Source organism: Anabrus simplex, chromosome 3 (assembly GCF_040414725.1).
Source record: "Anabrus simplex isolate iqAnaSimp1 chromosome 3, ASM4041472v1, whole genome shotgun sequence".
In the NCBI taxonomy this organism is placed as follows: domain Eukaryota; kingdom Metazoa; phylum Arthropoda; class Insecta; order Orthoptera; family Tettigoniidae; genus Anabrus; species Anabrus simplex.
In genome coordinates, this window is record NC_090267.1 from 345,255,146 (window position 1) to 345,277,071 (window position 21,926).

The 21,926-nt window shown below is 37.4% G+C and overlaps 2 protein-coding genes across 4 annotated transcripts in view; one reads left to right on the plus strand and one right to left on the minus strand.

The window, feature by feature from the left end:
- Positions 1-2,962: 2,962 nt before the first annotated feature.
- The window catches only part of LOC136866360 (retinol dehydrogenase 14), a 78,780-nt gene continuing 59,816 nt past the window's right edge, over positions 2,963-21,926 (minus strand). For both annotated transcript variants that reach the window (XM_067143234.1, XM_067143235.1), the window contains exons 7-9: positions 21,553-21,642; positions 11,369-11,481; positions 2,963-3,262 (exon numbers count right to left, since the gene is read on the minus strand). In XM_067143234.1, the coding sequence (XP_066999335.1) occupies positions 11,377-11,481; positions 21,553-21,642 (195 nt within the window). In that variant the 3' untranslated portion in view covers positions 2,963-3,262; positions 11,369-11,376. The remainder of the gene's footprint in view (positions 3,263-11,368; positions 11,482-21,552; positions 21,643-21,926) is intronic.
- LOC136866359 (uncharacterized) overlaps positions 11,497-21,926 on the plus strand; it is a 238,770-nt gene continuing 228,340 nt past the window's right edge. For both annotated transcript variants that reach the window (XM_067143230.2, XM_067143233.2), the window contains exon 1: positions 11,497-11,918. In XM_067143230.2, coding sequence (XP_066999331.2) covers positions 11,777-11,918 — 142 coding nt within the window. In that variant the 5' untranslated portion in view covers positions 11,497-11,776. The remainder of the gene's footprint in view (positions 11,919-21,926) is intronic.

Here is a 21,926-nt window from a genome sequence, read left to right on the forward strand (position 1 = left end):
TGCTCCCAAGGTATGAGAAGTGAGAAGTGTTCCAGAGTGATGTCTGAGTCAGAGACATTGAATTCTGCAAGGCTAATTCCAGGGGCAGCTGGGACAAATATCTTGGATTTTGTGCATTGATGGTGTGGCCAAAACAATCATATGCAGTCTTAAAACTATTGTGACTGCTTCAGATCCTCCGGGGTAAGAGAAAGTGATGCAGTATCATCATACTGCAGTTAAGTTATCCTGGTCACATGAGTTAAATGATAGAAACAAAGTCTAGTCAAGCTGAAGAAACTTGCATCAATACGATACCTTAAAATCAATGCCAGAGCTGTTTTGTTACATGATAAATCAGAAAGCATAGCAGCCACGTACAGAGCAAAGGGCGTTGGGGCAAGTACACACCCTTGCTTCAGTCCATGTGTGATACGAAATGCATCAGGGATGTTTTTCTGATGGAGAACCTGACCAGACATACCATCATAGAGTGCTCGAACCAGACCAACAAAGCATTCAGGACAACCAAAACGTCTTAACCACTGTCTACATAGCAGGCCTTGGGACAGAGTCAAAGGCCTTTTCCAGATTATAAAGCACAAAGTAGAGAGGTTGCTGTTGTTCTGCAAACTCAAAGTAAAAATGCAGATAGGTAATATACACATACCTGCCAACCCTTCCGATTTACCCGGAAACTTTCCGGTTTTTAACTCGTCTTCCTATTTTCCGATTTATTTTTTACTTCTTCCAATTTTTGACTGATATAATCTCTAGTACGGCCAATACTCTTCCCCTAGAATAAAGGATAAATTCTTATGTGCTTGTGTAATTTACGAAACCTAATTTTCAAGCGTATTTGATGCTTTATTTCGTGAGTGTTTTGTCCGTCGCCTTCGTGTATCGTGTTTCCCGCTCACCACAGCAGCATGTGCGCTTTATACAGCTGGGGATTCGGGGCGGCAATCGTCCTGCAAGCAAGAGGCTAGCGCGCGCTAACGACTCAGTTAATCGGGACGAAAGAATGAGTTTGTTATTGTGTTGTTCGCGCGCTGTTAACATCGTTTCTGTGCGTAGTTTCGTCGGAGTTGTAGGCCACGTGTTTTTCCTTGCATTTCTATGACCGTTTCTGGTATTTTCTTTTCTCGTTATGGCCAAAAAATATGACAAACGTTATCTCCAAGTGCTCAGAGATGCCTATAAATTTCTGTACATTTTACCGGCTATTGAAGGAAACTACCGTATTTTCCCGCGAACCGTAATCGACGCCCTTGAATAATTTACACATCCCAATATTTTTGGGTCCAAAGTGGAATTCGACGCACCCACAACTTTGAAGATCCATCACTCAGCTCCGGATGCGTTTCGAAATAAAGATGCCAACTACTCAGGTAGCAGGTTTCCTATTGCGAAAACGGGCATTCCAAATACAGGCAACGTGCTGTATTAGCCAGCAGGAAATCCCACTGCACTAGTTTTACAAGTGTTTCGCGTACGGGACATAATGTGATCTCAAAATTGTTTGTCAGTCCACAGTACTCGATTAATACTGCATCATATGAACTTGCGGTGATCAGTTACGCCGAAACATAGTGAATAGAGCAGCGGGCAGCAGTTTTTCAGTGTGCAAATGAAACATGCGCTACCACGGTAACAGAAGTGCACTTCAAGCGGCCAACAAGTCTCGCAAAGCATTTCGCGGACCAAAAAGCGGCAAGTTTCCGCAAGTAGAGGATTATCTGCTTAACTATATGATTTTGTTACGCAATGTTGGATAAGCAGTTTCTCACAAAATGCTGCATTTTAAAGAATGAGAAATGGCCGCGGCACGTGGAATCATTGTCTCGTATTTGAAGGTTAGCCGAGGCTGAATTAATTTTATGAAGAGAAATGGACTTTCTCTTCGACGAAGAACAACATTATGCCAAAAAGTGACGAATGATTTCAACCATTTTCAGTGCTTTGTGATTGGGAAGCGTAAAGTGAAGGAATATTTTATCTCCCTTATAGGAACCGCAGGTCAGACGCCAATCAGTTTCCATATACCATTAAGTCGAACAATTGATAAGAAAGGAATGTACAGTGTTATTGCACGCGCTACCGGAAGCAAAAAAACAACGATGTACTGCAATGCTTGCTGTAACAGCTGATGGCAGAAAGCTTGCAGCTTACATTGTTCTAAAACGAAAAACAATGCCTAAAGCAAAATTTCCGCGAGTGATCCACGTTCGTATTCAAGAAAAAAGGTGGATGGACACGTCATTCGTACAAGATTGGATACGAACGGTTTGGGGTAATGTAGCAGGGTCCCTCCATCGATGCCCGGCCCTTCTCGTGTTGGACAGGTTTTTTTTGCCGGTATGTCATTCAGGTCATATTGTCAGCTCGTAATGGGAAGAATGTTTTCCAGTGTCGGTACTTCAAACCCACGTGTCTAACTTATCTGATGTACCCTATTTGACTTTTCAGAAAAAATCTCACGCCGGAATTTTACGCCAAATGACGATAACTGCAAATGGGTTGAACCAATTGTGTTTGGATTATATTTGATGTACCAGTATCTTTTAAATGTAAATGAATTGTAAATAATTTGTAAATATCCGATTTCCTTGAATCGCATCCGAAGTTTTCGCCTGTATTTTTCGTCAAAAAGGTGCGTTAATTACGCGAGAATATACGGTATTATGCATTTTGTTGCGCGTGTCGGTGTGACGAATATTATTCGTATGTTAATGTCATAAATGAGAGTGATTAGGTACATTTTCATGTAACCATTTTTATGTTTTCTTAGTTTAAGATTTTAAATTTAATGGTCAATTCGCATCGTAACTGTAGACAAGTATGCCTTTTATCGTGACCTTTTTTCACGTAGACCTTGGTGGAATATATGTGATGAAATCCAAGAATTAAAAAATCTTCCTATTTTTGGTTTCTAAAAGTTGGCAGGTATGTATACATGAATAGGAAAGAAATTCACATGAAGTTTGACAAAAATGGATATATTTAAGAGAGATACATGAACCTTACAACTTAGATTAAATTTGAGCATTAATAATGAGTACCTACATCAATGTAGTAAAACATAGATTTTCACACTGGCCATGATATTTTGCAACACCATATGACATTCCTAGATTTAATGTCAAAAGCATCTTCAACCATAATGACTTAAGTCTTTATTTGTGAATAATAACATTCAGTCAGGAACTGGATGAAGATTAATTCTTTTAGTTACTGCTATGAACTGGATGAAGATTAATTCCTTTAGTTACTGCTATGAAGGCTGAAAACAGAGAAAAAGAAATCATATTAAAATTAAATTAAATTGAAAATAAGTTAAATTAGTCTCTGAGTTAATTAACATTTTAACTGTTTCCATTCCAATTTGAATTCCTGTTTCTGAGGCATTCACTATGATTTATATAGTAACAAATTACTTCCTATAAAACTGACAGTATTCTACATGAAAATAATTTACTTTACAAAGCACATACTGGTTCTCAGTACTTATGGCCTATATTTGATTAATGTGTGGTACTTCTTAATAATAATAATACTTTATTAACGGAAATACCATTTTACATAACAGTAGAGAAGTATAGAAAAAACACAGTAAAAAGAAAGTTCAATGGAGTATAAGTAGAAAAAATATGTACAGATATATACACAGGATATATTACAAGTAAGCACAGGAAAGTAATACAAAAGTAATACAAAACAGTAAAAAGAAAGTTCAATGGAGTATAAGTAGAACATATGTACAGATATATACACAGGCTATATTACAAGTAAGCACAGGAAAGTAACACATGCCAGCATTTAAACGAGGTTATGTGCCACATATGAATCTTGTCATGTGTTTGCCCCTATCACGGGAAGACTCAGTGAATGATCACCACTTATTTCCTGTATCTCATCATTATCATCGTCATCATCAACAACATCATTATGAACATTGTTATTAAGCCTAGGTCCTATAGATGAAATTTCACTGGCTGTTTGCGGATGCACGTCATGCTCACCATCACCGTTAAGAGTCAATGTCATTGGCAAAATGTCCGAGTCATTGGCTGAATGGTCAGTGTACTGGCCTTCGGTTCAGAGGGTCCCGGGTTCGATTCCCAGCTGGGTCGGAGATTTTAACCTTCATTGGTTAATTTCAATGGCCCGAGGGCTGGGTGTTTGTACTGTCCCCAACATCCCTGCAACTCACACACGACACATAACACTATCCTACACCACAATAACATGCAGTTACCTACACATGGCCTCATCGGAGGGTCTGTCTTACAAGGGCTGCACTCGGATAGAAATAGCCACACGAAATTATATTATTATATATATTGGCAAAATAACTCCGCTACTGGGAATAACTCAGATAAATCAGTGCCAGTCCCAAGCCTGCATAAAGGAGGAAGGTCAATGGCTGGTTGCTGAGCCTTGAGGGGTGCACTGATGTTGGGTAGGTGCAGCCATTAAAACTCGAGAAATGATTTAGTTGACAGTCCACCTATTAATGTGACCTTATGGGGATGGGTGCGGGTGAGTAACTGGCACCTTAAAACTGGGTCCACCGGGCGAGTTGGTCATGCGGTTAGGGGCGTGCAACTGTGAGCTTGCATCCGGGAGGTTTGAGCGCCACTGTCGGCAGCCCTGAAGATGGTTTTCTATGGTTTTCCATTTTCACACCAGGCAAATGCTGAGACTGTACAATAATTAAGGCCACGACCAATTCTTTCCAACTCCTAGATCTTTCCTATCCCATCATTGCTGTAAGACTTATCTGTGTCGGTGCAATGTAAAACAAATTGTAAAAAAAAAGTAAAAAATTGCTGGGTCTTCCCGGCTAAGGTATGGTAACCCCAACAGAAGAGTCTGTGCTCCTCCAGGTTGGGGGTTGTGAGAAGGGCTGGTAAATCTTCCACATAAATCTCAGAAGAATAACTGGACAGATTTTACGATGATGACAAAAAAAAAAAAATAAAGAGGCAAAAACAAAGGACAAACAATTTGGAATTAAAAATATATTAAAATTGGGAACATAGAATGTGAGAGGAATAAAAGGCAAAGAAGAAAAATGGATCGAGAACTGTCTAGAAAAGAAATCAGTGTTACTGTAATTACAGAGACAAAAAAGAAATTGCAAGGGACAGAAGAAACAGATAAATATACAATGATTTAGTGGTGTTCCACAAGAGGGGAGAGCTGCAAAAGGGGCTGCATTTTTGGTAGACAGAAAATGGAAAAATAGAAAGCTATACCTTTATAAATGAAAGGATTTTAGATTGAAAGTAGAGTGAGGAAAATTAACCATAATAGTCGTGGATGCTCCAGAAAAACACAAATAGGAAGAATCAGAATAGTTTTATATTTTCAATCAGTGTTAGATAATAGATGCAAAAGCAAATTTGTTATAGTGGCTGGTGATCTTAATGCTCATGTAGGGACCAAACCAATTTGAAGAAGTGATAGAAAATAAAGAAGAATCTACTATGAATGAAAATCTACAGCCTCTTTCCAGTAATTCGATCAGGTCAGGAATGGAATGAATGAAGCCCCCCATCTAGCGGTAGGATAGGAATTGTGCCGACTGCCAAAGCCTGTCGCACTCCTCTGGGGCAATGATTAATGAATGGCAGATGAAATGAAACGATATTGGAGAGTGTTGCTGGAATGAAAGATGATAGGGAAAACTGGAGTACCCGGAGAAAAATCTGTCCCGCCTCCGCTTTGTCCAGCACAAATCTCACATGAAGTGACCAAGATTTAAACCATGGAACCCAGCGGTGAGTGGCCGGTGCGCTGCTGCCTGAGCCACAGAGGCTTTTCTACTATGAATGAAATGATAAATTATTAATAGAATTTGTATCATACATTCAGTTAAAAATTACTAATACAGTAAAACATGCTCAAAGCAGAACTTGAATAAAACGGAAACTTGTCCACTATGGAATATTTTCCCAGTCCCGGTGAAATAATTCTTTAAAACCTACTTGTACAATGAGGAAAATTTTAAGAACTGATGCAGTCCTATGTACAATATTTGTGCATTTCTGGTGCTGGTATGATCAATATCATCGTTTTGACAAACTGGCACACGTGTTTGGAGAGAGTGGTAATGTAGATGGTGGAATGAATGAAGTGCTTTAAAACACATCGGCAATATCCAATTTCTGCCAAGCAAGAAATGTTCCCTGCGACGCAGAGAACTTCATTCGAAGTAATGAACAACTTATGATACATTTTCAAAAAAGCTGCAGGTTTTCTAGCAGAAAGACCAAGAAAGAGGAAAGAAGGAGATGAGCAAGAATATGAAGATTAAAACAAAGTGTCAAACCCATGAACAGGTCCATAGTGCTTTTGTAACTTAAAGCAATTTGTCGTTACATCTAACTCTTCCACACTTCTTGAGCTAAGGTACTCAGCTCAGGACTGCATTCAGAAAGACACCATTAGAAAGAAGAGGAAACAAGTTTCTTTGTTTGATCTGTGGAAGAAAGCTTAGTGTTGTGAAGTACGGTATAGAGTTTTATGATGGAAATAAGTTTTTTTTTTACAAGTTGTTTTACATCGCCCTGACACAGATGGGTTTTATGGCGACGATGGGGCAGGAAAGGCTTGCGATGGGAAGGAAGCGGCCGTGGCCTTCTCGTGTGAAGATGGAAAACCACGGAAAACCAACTTCAGGGCTGCCGACATTGGGGTTCGAACCCACTATCTCCCAAATACTGAAAATAAGTTTAAGGGGCATATATCCAGTGTTCTGAAATAGTATAATAAAGTGTTGTAATAGTGCCAAAATGGTATACCATATATCATTTTGTATGTAATAATAAAGTGCAGCAATGATAATAAGTAACACATCAGTGTACTACAGTACTGCTGAGCATCATGTGTAGGCAGATACAGGTAAGCTCTAAATAATATTCAGAGATAAGACTTTTTTCAGATGATGTTATTCTGTATAGAATAATAAATAAGTTACAAGATTGTGAGCAGCTGCAAAAAGACTTCGACAATGTTGTGAGATGGACAGTAGGCAATGGTATGATGATAAACAGGGTTAAAAGTCAGGTTGCGAGTTTCACTAATAGGAAAAGTCCTCTCAGTTTTAATTCCTGCGTTGATGGGGTGAAAGTTCCTTATGGGAATCACTGTAAGTATCTAGGTGTTAATATAAGGGAAGATCTTCATTGAGATAATCACATAAATGGGATTGTATGTAAATAAAGAGTACAGATCTCTGCATATGATTATGAGGGTATTTAGGAGTTGTAGTAAGGATGTAAAGGAGAAAGCATGTAAGTCTCTCGTAAGACCCCAACTAGAGTATGGTTGAGTGTATTGAGACCCTAACCAGGATTACTTGATTCGAGGACTGGAGAAAATCCAAAGAATAGCAGCTCGATTTGTTCTGGATGATTTCTGACAAAAGAGTAGCGTTACAAAAAATGTTGCAAAGTTTGGGCTGGGAAGACTTGGGAGAAAGGAGATGAGCTGCTCGACTAAGTGGTATGTATAAAATAATATAAAATTTATTTCTCTTCCACCTATTCAATACAATCAATCATAAAATCAAGGTTTAATCCTCATTAAAATAGGAAATGGTACATGTTTTGCCCCTTTTAAAGGGCATCATCAGCCATAGCATCACCTCAAAACCAACAACCTAACGTCAGAATGTCACAACAACTGCAAGGCACACCAAGAACATAGGAATAGAGTACAACATAAGAAGATGGCCCAATGACACCATAACAAATTTATCAAGTTGTCACCAATTTTAAAGTTCAATAATAATTTTTAACTGGAACTGCGACATAAAAGTAAATTCTATCTCCACAAGTTGCAAGCTAAGAATACTTGAACTTATATCAACTGCTTTGAAATAAGAACTAACACAAGAACGTAGTATATGGTTAAATATTACGCCAAAACTTCATTGCGTTGGAATGTATTTCCTCATTAAGTCTTATAAACTTCGTCGCCATAAGACCTATCTGTGTCAGTGTGACGTAAAGCCACTAGCAAAAAAAAAGTCTTATAAACTATTTTAACTTGGATCATCACTCATCATTGTCATTTGTACTATTTAGTTTAATTAAGTCATATCTTACATTTGACTGTAGCCTTGCCCATCAATATGTTAATGCTTCTCACATCTAATCTAGTTCCTTAGATAACGACTATATATTAAGTTAAATTCTTATATGTACCCAATAATTCTTTTAACAGTCATTAGTTAAATTTAAAACAGGTGCTTGGTTCGGTTTTGAGGCAATGCTATGGCTGATGATGACCTTTAAAAGGGGTGAAACGTGTACCATTTCATATTTTAATGAGGATTAAACCTTAATTTTATGATTGATTGTATTGAATAGGTGGAAGACAAATAAATTTTATATTATTTTATATGAATTACTTTCAATAAGGATTTCACAATGATTCTTATAACTTGTAAGTGGTATGTTCCAAGCTGCCAGCGGAGAGATGGCATGGAATGACATTAGTAGATGAATAAGTCTGAAGTGGGTTTTGTGAAAGTAGGAAAGATCACAATATGAAGATAAACTTGGAATTCAAGAGAACAAATTGGGGCAAATACAGTATTTGTTTATAAGTAGGGGAGTAAGGGATTAGAATAATTTACCAAAGGAGATGTTCAATAAATTGCAAAATTTTATGCAATCATTTAAGAAAAAACTAGGAAAACAACAGATAGGAAATTCATCACCTAGGCGACTGCCCTAAAAGCAGATCAATGCTGATTGATTGACTGATTGATTGAATTGATTGATTGATTGATTGATTGATTGATTGATTGATTGATTGATTGATTGATTGATTGATTGATTGATTGATTGATTGATTGATTGATTGATTGATTGATATTTCAAATTAATGTTTTAAGGAAAGAAAGACGATGTTTTGTGTAATACAGAAACTTGTCTAACTCGGAAAAATGTTTTGGTCCCTTGTGATCCCGCTTTGAGCAAGTTTTACTGTATCTTTTTTTAAAACAAAACCACAAACAAGAATCATCGACAACTTCTCCTAAAGGTATTAAAGTCCCCAAAGCGTAGTCTACAATGAACATCGCTGAAACTCTGTTTGAGCGATAGGTCTGTTCAGCAAATGTTTAAAGAGCCGGATGGATTTGCATTCCACATTCAAGTTGCTCAGCGTCTAACAGAAAAGGGATGACTGGGTGAGTTGGCCATGTGGTTAGGGTCGCGCAGCTGTGAGCTTGCATCTGGGAGATAGTGGGCTCCAACCCCACTGTTGGCAGCCCTGAAGATGGTTTTCTGTGGTTTCCCATTTTCACACCAGGCAAATGCTCGGGCTGTACCTTAATTGAGGTCACGCCCGCTTCCTTCCCACTCCTAGGCCTTTCCTGTCCCATCGTTGCCATAAGACATATCTGTGTCGGTGTGACGTAAAGCAAGTAGCAAAAAAAAAAAAACCAGAAAGAGACGAGTGAGCCTGATTACAGTATTGCAGATGATTGTTGTCCATGATGTATGAGGATCCAGATTTCTTTAGCAACATAATGGTTTTCAGTTGAAAGCCATGCTCACTTTGATGGCTTTTTAGGGTTTATGGTTTGAACATCCTGATGTCATTATAATACAGAAAACACTACTTAGTGCGCAGGTTACAGTTTAGTGTGCTGTGTCTGGTTATGGAATATTGGGCACTTATTTCATTGAGGATGCTGCGTAGAATCCAAAAACATTGGATCAGGTAGTCCACAGAGACCTTATTGCTATCCCATTGCACAGTTTTTGTCATGCCAGAAACTTGCCCCTCTGATGATAATGGATTAAGCAAGATGGAACTACACCCCACACTGAGTGGGAGTCACTTACTCTTCTGCTATGATATTTTGGATATTGCCTACTTTCTCATGGAACTCTATTACCGTACCTTTCCTACGCCTTGGATCTCACAGTCCTGGAAGCCTACATATGGGGCATGTTGAAAAAATCAGTTTACAAGACAGTTATTCTTGAATTACATGAGAAGTTAACTTTTTTTTTTTGTCCTTACAACAATCTTTGTTAATTTTTTTTTTACAACTTGCTTTAAATCGCTCCGACACAGATAGGTCTTAGGGCGACGATGGGATAGGAAAGGCCTAAGAGTAGGGAGGAATCGGCTGTTGCCTTAATTAAGGTACAGCCCCAGCATTTGGCTGGTGTGAAAATTGGAAACCACGGAAAACCATTTTCAGGGCTGCCGACAGTGGGGCTCGAACCCACTATCTCCCGGATGCAAGTTCACAGCTGCATGCCCCTAACCATGTGGCCAACTCATTAACATGTTCAATAATCTTCAGAAATGTTATGAACAATGTGTGGCACATGATGGTACATAGTTTGAAAGCATATTGTACCAACAAAATTAAATAATATTTCAGTGTTGTTTTGTCATGTAGTAGTAGTAGTAGTAGTAGTAGTAGTAGTAGTAGTAGTAGTAGTAGTAGTAGTAGTAACTGACTAGGGGCCTTGTGCCCAACAGTTCAAATACATACAGCTCTGTAAGTTGGGTGGCAGTAACAGATACTTCAGAGAAGCAGACTTTTCAGTCTGAACTCCTGATGTGTCGGCAACATCTCTACTTTAACTCTGCAGGACCGTCTACTTTTATTGAATGCACATGCTGTAAGTTCGTATCAGGAGCAAAGGAGTCTTTCTACAACTTATCAGATGGGGTTAAAATATTGTGCATGAGAGGAGGTGTATCTGTTGACATTATGACTTCTTTCACAGTAGAATATCAGTAAATGTTCCAGTTTCATGCTTGTTACTGAATGGAGGTAATATTACTGCTGTGTAGTATTTCATTATAGTAATGATGAGTTGGTAGATATGCTGTTAGTGTAAGGAAAGTTGAACAAATGGACTTCGTTTTTGTGGGGCTACATGCATGACATAATGTACACACCATTATCTAATAACAGGGATGATCTTGTGGGAAAGATTACGGTAACAAGTTAAAGTGTCACAACTTTTGTGCTGTCGAGGGAGCAAGAAAGCTTTATGAGGCATTATAGTTCTTTGTGCAAAACAGACATTTAAAAAAATCCATGAAATTACACTGTTTATTTCTATTTTTCTTCATGTGATATCTCAAGATTTTCTCCTCTGTAGAGTGTATTGTCCTGCTGTACAGATAAAGCAGACAGGTTGCTCGCACATTGGAGTATGGACAGAAAATCTACTTCTCCAAAGCATCTATTACATTAGGCCACCCAACTTACTGAGCTGTGCGTACCTGAAGCATGTGGTGCTTACAAGTAAATTAAGTGTAATTTACAGTAGGTAATTTTAAGAACCACTTCATTAAAGAGTTCTGTAACACGTAGCAGAAGAAGAGATATGCTTACCAGGCTAGTTAAATATGTGGGTCATCTGGTCGTAATTTGACCATTTCTTCACAGAGTTCCCATAACTTCTTGGCCTTTGCTGCATCAGATGCTGCCTGACTGAGATGATGTTCCTGCATAAAAAGAAAAGGAAAAAAAGAGTCAAATTCTTGTCATAATTTCTCTAGGGATGTGTAATGCAAAACTCGTCTACTAGGCACCGCTTGTTTAATAGCCGACATGCACTTTCCGCTAGTCTTGCATGTATTTATATAGAATACAGTGAAATCTCCCTACAGTGATTACCAAGATGATAATCACCTCTATAATGATAAAATATTCTGGTCATGGTGTTAACCCTTTCAGACCCTATGTCCATTCCAGTGGATATTGTTTTTATCACACTGTTCCATTTTAATAAAGCAATTTATGAGATATGATACCATTTGTTCATCTAAATGGACATCTTCTTTTACTCTTTGCCTACATTTCTGCCATCTAGTGCTGAAATTTGTAAGTTTATTAACAAATGAAGGGTTCAAGATGACAGCTTGTGAGAAGGTTTATAAAGGTAGGAGCATATTTTTTGTAATTTTGTGTATTTATTACCTAAAAATACTATATTTTAACATTATTTCTTAATATTTAATATTCAAACTACACTTTTATTATACCATCTATGTCCATCCCAATGGACATGTGGTCTGCAGGGTAGCTTTCCTCATAAGTGATCCTAACCTATCATCATTTCAGACTGCACATTCTTGCATTACTTATTTATTTTATTTTTAAACGGTCTCAAAGGGAGTAAACACGCATGATAAGAACACATAGCTTATCTTCATTCCTGCAAACTTACACATACAATAGTGTACCCATAAGAAGACACAACCAAAACAAGTCACATACCTCAAAATCATTGTTTTTGCATATCCAATATCTCAAAAATACAGGCCTATGCAATGTCATTCTCTAAATTTTCAGAGCATCTTCATCCTGAGAAAGATGCTAATCACATTTTGGAACTGCTGATGACTGGAGATGTTTCTGATTTAGAAGAATTGCAGAGTGATGAAAGTGACTGTGAGGTAGATGTTGAAAGCAGTACTGTAAGGGGAAACCTAATCCTTGGGGCAAAAAATTATTTCCTTTGTTTGGAAAAAGTGGCCTATGCTATGATTTTCTTATGTACTAAGGGGGTACTCCCAAAAATATTGTGAAAAGGTTTGGTTTGGGGGCTTCAGTTGTACTGAAGCTTTCAGAGAGGATATAAAAGGAGCACCACTTTCTATTTTTTTATAATTACTTTTCATCCTTCAACTTAACTTACTTGAGATTTTGAATGACAGAAAGAGACGTGCAGGAGGAACTGTTAGAATTTCTCAGTTTCCAAATGCTCCATTAACTTTGGATAAGGAAATAAATAAAAAAGGTCCAGGAGGTTGTTAGCCTGAATGATAAAGTAGTAATTTGCAAATGGTATGATAACAGACCGGTTGTATTGGGATCAGATTTTATACCGTGTGGTACAAATGATGAGGTAAAGCGATGGGATAAGGAGAAACAGTCATATATTTCTGTGAAACAACCTGAGATTGTTCGTCATTATAACCATGCAATGGGTGGTGTGGACAAGTTAGATATGCTAATTAGTCTGTACAGGATATTTATAAAATCTAGGAAATGAACTCTTCGGATGCTATTTTATGCAATAGATCTTACTTGTGTAAATAGTTGGTTATAGTATAAGAGAGATATAGAGAAGTTGGGTGAGAAGAAGACACTAGATTTACTCCCATTTTAAGTTCAGAATTGCTGAGGCTCTTATTAAGAAGGGTAAACCAAATAGAAGGAAACAGGGAAGACCAAGGAGTGATAACCAACCAGCAGTCAGGAGAATGAGAACAGAAATTCGCCCTGCACCAGAAATATACCGTGACCTGAGTAATCATTTTCCTGAGTCTGATGGCAGAAAGGAAGCATATAGGTGTAAGATGCTTGGCTGTGTGAAGAAAACTCACATTTATTGTGAAAAATATAATGTACACTTCTGTTCTGTTAAAGAGAGGAATTGTTTTAAGAACTTCCATAAGGAATGATTTGCACCTCTTGGGATCATTTGTCCACATGGTATGGACATTCTGTAAATATTAAATAAATCAATTTTTTAGGCAAAATTGTTTTATTTGTGTGCTCTTGACACCTATGTACCTTGGAACATACAAATATTTTTTTGGGTATCTAGAAAATAGTCAGGTCTGAAAGGCTTAATTCCGTTAATTCAATGTAAAATTCATCCTAATTTAAAGTACTCCCAACAACGATAAATCTATTACAATTGTTTTTTTTTTTTTTCAGACCCCACTGATGTGCTTTTCTCCTGGTACTACGATAATATGAACCGTTAAAGAGTTGGGAAAACATGCCACAATTATTTAAAGAATTTCTTTAAGAAAGAAGCCATACTTTTCAATGTCAACTCAGACAATGTAACTTTAAAGCTTCTCACTCTGTCGAACATTGTCGAGCAATTGGTAGGACTGCAGTAACAGTACTACTAGTCTGTCTGAATGTGATTTCCCTTCAGCTCTTTTTGAGTTTCAAAAAAAATTTCTGCTCATAAGACAGAAGCACATATTTCAAACTTTGAATCTATTAATTATTTCATTTTTAGAATGCCTGAAATTGGAGGTGCTCTCCTCCAGTTTCAAATTATAGGTCATGCTGTGGTTCAGAATACAGAGTTTGGGAAGTGTTCTTTACAATCCAATGTAGTATTTTTATAGAATAAGTCAAGCTAGAGCAGACGTTGATATTGCAGGTTATACTTTTCTTAAGTTCTTTCTGTGAATTATATGAAACCTTTGTTTCTGTAAGGGCTCCTGCTGAAGGAGCTGGTGGTATGAATAAGCTACAGTTAATGTTTAGTGTGATACACTGGAACATCAATTGTCAGGCATTGCACTTTTTCTTGGTGTTTGGTTGTCATTATTTTGTATTAACATTGAACAGTGCACAACTCTGTCTCTCAACAGAGAAACTACCATAAAGAAAACAATTAAACAAATATTATTATTTCATGAATATTATGAGTAAAGAGGTGTAAACTACCTTCTGTTAATTTCTTGTTAGATAAACTGCAAATGACAGTATTTTGTGTTTTTATTCATGGGTGGAAGTTCAAAAGGACCAATATCAAGTTAAGCCTGGTTATAAATTTTAGTTCTAAATGAAATAAACAATACCTTTACCATATCAATGTGGAAAGTTGGCACAACAAAATGCACATGCAACCCCTGAATCCTGTTCTGTTACGGTATACTATTATACTAACTTTATAGGAGAGCAGAAAGAAGTTGCTGAGGCACATATTTTGCTGCCTTTTTTAAGGCAGGTCAAATTGACCATGGTAAACTATCATAAGAGCCAATACGGTAAGGAGTGTGGTGGACAACATAATGTTTGAACTGTTGTATGATCCCTTACCATTGTTTATCGCTGGGTTCTCCTTACATGCATGATAGGAACACATATGTGCCCTTCTTGCGTCCAGGTATGACACAAAAATACTCCAACAGCTCAATATTCTTTCAGGGTAAATCTTCATGTAAATTTTTTTGGCTTAACGTGAATTCAGAAGAGAAATTCAACCTCATGTGAAATAATTCAATACCGGATGAACATCTCCATCCTGCTGCATATTTTTCAATGCATGTACCATGAGAAATCACAAAAATCCACTTAAGGCTACAAAATAACCCATTACAATTACCTATAAATACATATACCAATTTATAATAAAAAGTTTATTAATCTAATTTAATTCAGAAGAAAAGAGAAAGTAACTTATTAAAATATTCGTCCAATAAATCATAAAATAAATTAACATTATCCATGGATTTCATTTATATCAGTGCTGACTTACTAATATTCAATTTCAGTCCTGACATGAGCTAACATATTGTTTTTACATCTTCATTTGATATGTAAATATTTAGTTAATCAAATTATTTAAATAGTAATCAAACTGGAAAAATCAATCATATCACTGATTCATATAACACATGATTCATATTTAGATGTTTTCTTTCAAGTTACGCAATCTAAATTGTTTTATAAATATCGCTTCATATCTGTTATCTCCGTTGAATGACATGCTAAGGTTACTAACACCTATTGCCACTTATAATCTTGGCACCTACCATTCTAGTCTTACTATGTTTACATATTCGGAAAATAATCACATATCCTTCACACATAAAAATAATCTAAACCTCATTACTAACTCTACTAGTTCTTAATTAGCCATAATTTCATCCTCTTATTCCATGTTTGACTTTACATGAAGCCAAATTTGCATTGAAAAGTCAAGTGACTCCTCTAAATTTTAATATGATAGCTCAATATTATCTCTGATGTCTATGTTATTCAACACAGCTACATATATATGTCTCATCTTTCAATTCGTGTATTACCTCTATATCACTGAAGCTGAGACACTTGTTACCTTAAATACTTCACAATTACTATAAATTTCATGAGGTTATTACATTCTAACTTAATTAAGAACTATAATTTAGTAAACTTAGTTTGTCATAGCTATAGCAGGAATCATCTACTCTGATATACGCGTCTGGGTTAGCCATGCCTACCTTGTCTTACTATATTCCCTCAAAGTATTAATCATTCCATGTACTTGCTTCTTATAATTGATCCATAGTATGAATGTTTATATTTAGCATCCATCATTACATCTTTGCTGCAACTATCTTCCTAACACTTCATTTCAGTTCCTTCATATTACTCCATTCACTTCTATATATCGCTCAATTCAAACAATTATAAACATCAACATAACCATTTTTCTTCATATCATAACCTCTTCATATGTAACACAATTTCTACGACGTAATCTTGCATCTACATTCACTTCATTGGATCATAATTCATCTCACAGAATAATATTTAACCTCTAGAATTCCATAATACCATTTCATGACGTACATCGACAAGGAATAACTCATATAATCTACACTCCCTTTCCATATAATTTCATTATGACGCTTAGTAAGCATGTTCGGATTTTAAACCCATTTAAGAAATCTAATACGTGCATATACTCTCATTCTGCTGTGTGAAATCTACACTCATTCTCGCAAATAATCATAAATTCATCAGCTATCATAATACACCCAATACATGTATAATCACTTCTTTGAGATATATCGATTTTATCACAACTTAACCTTGTAATATATAATTCAATCATTGCACTTCACTGAGTCACTTGTTACCTTAAATACTTCACAATTACTATAAATTTCATGAGGTTATTACATTCTAACATAATTAAGAACTATAATTTAGTAAACTTAGCTTGTCATTCACTGGCTATGGCAACTTTGTAGCTCTCAGCGCTACATTTGTAGTACCTGCTGGCTGGATACTATGGGTCAGCTGGAGTCCTCTCCTTCATCAGGTTTGATTGGCTGGCTGGTTACGTATTCACCTCCAGGTCGGTCCACCTCGAATTTAGCAAGTCATAATCATCTTCTCTTTTGCACTAGTGTTAACATAAAATAATCCCAACAAGCAAGAGTTCATTTTAATGCTTCTTGAAAATCAAATATCTTATTGAGCTGACGTTTCCCAAAATATTTAAGACTGGGTTCAGTGTAACTTCGATCTTTTCTTTGCCTTAATTTTTATATATAATTTTATATAATAATTCTGTTCTTTAAGGCTTAAGAATCTCTTAATTTTGCTTCTTGGTAATGATTCTTAGTTATTCTTCTGTCCTCCAATCTCTATTCTTAATAAGCTTCGACGTGTCGTTTCACTCCTTGTCTGACCAGTTTGTGAGCGTATTTAATTCAAATCTCCTTATTTCATGCCGTGATTCCTTTCTTCTGCACTGAATAATGTGTATTACGCTATATCTTCTTTAGAACGAGTAATATTTGAGTATGCAAGTATGGAGAATGAGATTTCCACCTAATCAATACTTTATTACAAAATGTTTAGAGTTATCTATATTAAAACAGTACCAGTTTCGACCTGTAAAAAGGTCGTCATCAGCTGTTGGTGAACCTGCTTAATAGCGATTGTACATAAAACATTACTAAAAACTAATTTAACAAGAATGCCTTATTCTAATATAATATTACTATTAAGATATATACATATGGTACAATATGGGGCTTAGACTCGGAGTTCCATTCAAAAATCTGTACTGTTGCCAACATTACGTCAAACAAGATACATATATACATATGGTGCTATAAAGGGTTTTTGCTTGCTGGAGTCCCTTGAATGCCACACACTCCAAAAATTGTATAACAGAGGTTGAAAACACAGTTCCTATAGAATAGAGGATCACTGAGGTTTCGGTGTCAAGTTGAAACGTCTATGCAGCATGTCGGCACTGAGACCAACCGTTGTGAATACACAATCAAGGTGCTTTGTTGGGCCGCAATTTGTGGGGAGCGTAATCGACTGAGGTTCTGTAGCTTGTTCATTCTTAGTATATGCTGTTGCTGATAAATACTAGCTTCCAGGATCCTTGTTGAGGCATGTCATGCTATGGATGAAATTTTAAAATTAAAGAAAGTAGGTTGATAGAGTTCCCCTCTTCACACTTGCATTTGTGCTCAGGTTAATTCAAAAATTTGTGGGCTGGATATGTCTTCAAGTATAGTCGGGAGTGTGCTGCACCTTCTTTAATTTCAAAATTTCATCCATAGCATGACATGCCTCAACAAGGATCCTGGAAGCTAGTATTTATCAGCAACATCATACACTAAGAATGAACAAGCTACAGAACCTCAGTCGATTACGCTCCCCGCAAAATTGCGGCCCAACAAAGCACCTTGATTGTGTATTCACAACGGTTGGTCTCAGTGCCGACATGCTGCATAGATGTTTCAACTTGACACTGAAACCTCAGTGATCCTCTATTCTATAGGAACTGAGTTTTAAGCCTCTGTTATACAATTTTTGGAGTGTGTGCCATTCAAGGGACTCCAGCAAGCAAAAACCCTTTATTGCACCATATGTATATATGTATCTTGTTTGACGTAATGTTGGCAACAGTACAGATTTTTGAATGGAACTCCAACGAGTCTAAGCCCCATATTGTACCATATGTATATATCTTAATAGTAATATTATATTAGAATACGGCATTCTTGTTAAATTAGATTTTAGTAATGTTTTATGTACAATCGCTATTAAGCAGGTTCACCAACAGCTGATGATGACCTTTTTACAGGTTGAAACCGGTACTGTTTTAATGTAGATAACTTTAAACATTTTGTAATAAAGTGTTGATTAGGTGGAAATCTTATTCTTCATACTTGCATTCTTAATTTATCAATACGGACAATGAAGCTGATAGATTATAGTAATATTTGAGTATTTCGTTTAACTTGGCCAATATCTTTCTTTTCTTACGCAGCTGAAATGTTTCGTGTCTATCCAGTATTTCAGCAGATTAGTTAGTGTAATAATAATAATATATTAATATTTACTTGTTTCTTTTCAAACAGTCCACTTGATATTTCAATGTTCTCTTCTCACAGCCTTTGAAATTGTGCGCTCTTTACTCAATCTTGGCCTCCTGTGAACTTTTAAATTATCGTTCACTTCATATAATTCTGGCCTGTGTGGTCCATACCTTCACTCTGACGCCATTTTGGAACATGTCAGAAAATGCAATGGGCACACATAGCTTATCTTCATTCCTGCGAACTTACACATACAATAGTGTACCCATAAGAAGGCACAACCAAAACAAGTCACATACTTCAAAATCATTGTTTTTGCATTTCCGATAGTTTAACTCTGATATCCAGATTTCAGCTTTGCACATGAATTGCTTGAGGAAGAAAGATGTAACTGAGCAGTATGCTAAGGTAACCCAAGATATGTACAGGAACAGTACAACAAATATTAAATGTGCATCTGGGGGCAGAGAGGCTTTTTCAGTAAAGGTAAGAGTGCACCAGGGATCGGCACTAAGCACTTTACTATTCAATATTATAATGGATGTGCTAACAGAGACAGTAAGGAAAGAAGCAGCATGGATAATGATGATGTTTGCCGATGGTGTTATACTATGCACAGATTTGCAAAATGAAGTGGACATGTTGCTGGAGGACTGGAGAATAGTGGTATGAGGGTGAGCAAAAGTAAAACTGAGTTTATGAGCAGTGTGAGCCATGAACCTTACATGGAGTGAGCATAGAAGCAGTGACATTTTTTAAATAACTTGGCTCTACCATAAATGATAAAAGCGACCTCAGAAGTGAAATCTTAAGCAGAATCTAGTCAGGGTAGAAAGCTTGAAGAAAGATTTCCAGCGTGTTGTGTGACAAGAGAATTCCTACCAAAGTGAAAGGGAAAACACACAAGGTAGTTGTAAGACTGCCAGCCCTGCAGTGTAGGGATAGCATGCCTGCCTCTTACTCAGAGGTCTCGGGTTCGATTCCCAGCCAGATCAGGGATTTTTACCTATCTGAGGGCTGGTTTGAGGTCCACTCAACCTACATGATTACAATTGATGAGCTATCTCATAGCAGCCCCTGTCTAGAAAGCCAAGAATAATGACAGAGGATTTGTCGTGCTGAGGACATGACACCTCATAATCTGAAAGCATTCGGGCTGAGCAGTGGTCGCTTGGTAGGTCAAGGCCCATCAGGCTGCTGTGCCATGGGGTTTGGTTTTAGTTTTTACTTGTGAGATCAGTGCTCATACATGGAGTGGAAACCTGACCTGTCATCAGAGGGCAGCTGCAAAAGATACGTGTTGCAGAGATTTAGATGCTGAGATATTCATATGGACTAGCAAGGAGAGATAGAGTAAGGAATGAGGCAATCAGAAGAACATTAGGTGTGGAGGAATTAAGCACAAAAATTAGGGAAGCAAGATCGAGATGGTTTGGCCATGTTAAGAGGAAGACAGAAGATTATGTAGGAAGGAGGATAATGGAGATGGCTGTGCTTAGTAAGAGAAGAAAGGGAAGTCCAAATAGATGGTTAGACCTGTAAAGGAGGATATGACAGAGCTGAACCTACAGGAAAACCTTGGCGCAGACAGAAGCAGTTGGAGGAAGTTAATCTGCACCAGCGACCTAACTTACTGTGGAAATAATTAAGCTAAAGAAGGAGACATGGCATCAGTTACCCGGTTAGAAGAGAAGCGTGAATCACATGTTGTTAGATGCCAATGCAACAAATTCTCTGTATCACTTGTTCATGGTTCAAGAAAAGCTTCACGTTACTGAAGTGCAGAGAATACCAGAAGTTGTGCAGCAGGAAGGAAGTACAATATCAGTGAAAGTTGTATTCACGGTTGGCAAAAAAGCCAAAATTGTCTTCAAGAAACAGATTGTAATCACTGGGCATTTCATGGGCCCATCTGGCCATAGAAAATAAGCTGCTCAATTATGTGACTGAAAAGGAGCAATACAGGTATGCAGTTACAAGTGAAATATGCCAGCTAAAAGCCTTAGCCATAGCCAGAAAACTAGGCATCAAGCGCTTCAAAGTTAGTCTGGGCTCACCAGCAAGTAGATTTACACGCACTTACTGTTGCTATTTCTGCAGTTCCGTCAGACAGTTCAGAACCCATCGCGAAGCAATTTTTCCTAAGTCCAGGTAGTTCTTCATAATATGAAGTGTAGTCTTAGGTATTATTCCTGTCTCTTTGGCTAACTCACAAATTGGCTGAGTGGTATCTGTCACCAGCAGTGCACCACCAACCTGCACATTCTTTACCACTGATATCAGGGCAGCCCGGCCGAGGCATGTAGTTCACACGTTGCTATCCTTCATTGATGGCTGCCACTGTGCTGCTGTTTTGTAAGGCAATGCTGATTTCCTGCATGCCTCATAAAGACGTTGATTATACTGAAGCACTGTACGGCCGAGGGCACATTCAACCTTTATCCAACTGCACTGTTCCTCTTTCGAGAGCATCGTAGCTAATCAACCTTAGACGGCCAGCTCGCAGGCCAACAAAGAACATGCTTGAAGTGCTGGATGGGAGAGTCTATCTATTGTGAGGTAGATTAGGTAACGACGCAACCTGTGGTAATGGTGAGACACACTAGGTTTGTTTACTGATGAGAATACAAAAGTGTTGTCACCATTAAAGTACAAACCCTTGTATACCTAATTATCAAATACTGTATATCAGCTAGTTACCTTGCAGTCCATGAAGTATTTTCCTGTAACATCAGCCAATTCTTCAGACACTGCCAGGTAGATAGAGGTCTGTGCTCCTTGTTGAGGTGTCTGGGAACAAATAGCAAAAGTACAGTACAGGGTACCTCTGGACGAAAAGGGGGACAGGATTATATCTCGCCAAAGTCAAGCAATAAAAAAGCATTAGGTATAGGTTTATAATATCAGGTTCCATGGCTAACTCATTAGCATGCTGGTCTTTGGTCCAAGGGGGTCCCAGGTTTGATTCTTGGCTGGATTGGGGATTTGTATTTTCATTGGTTATTCCCTCTGGTTCAGGTGTTGTGCGGTCTCCGATGTTAGATTCCATCTTAAGTAGGGCTCCATCCTCACAG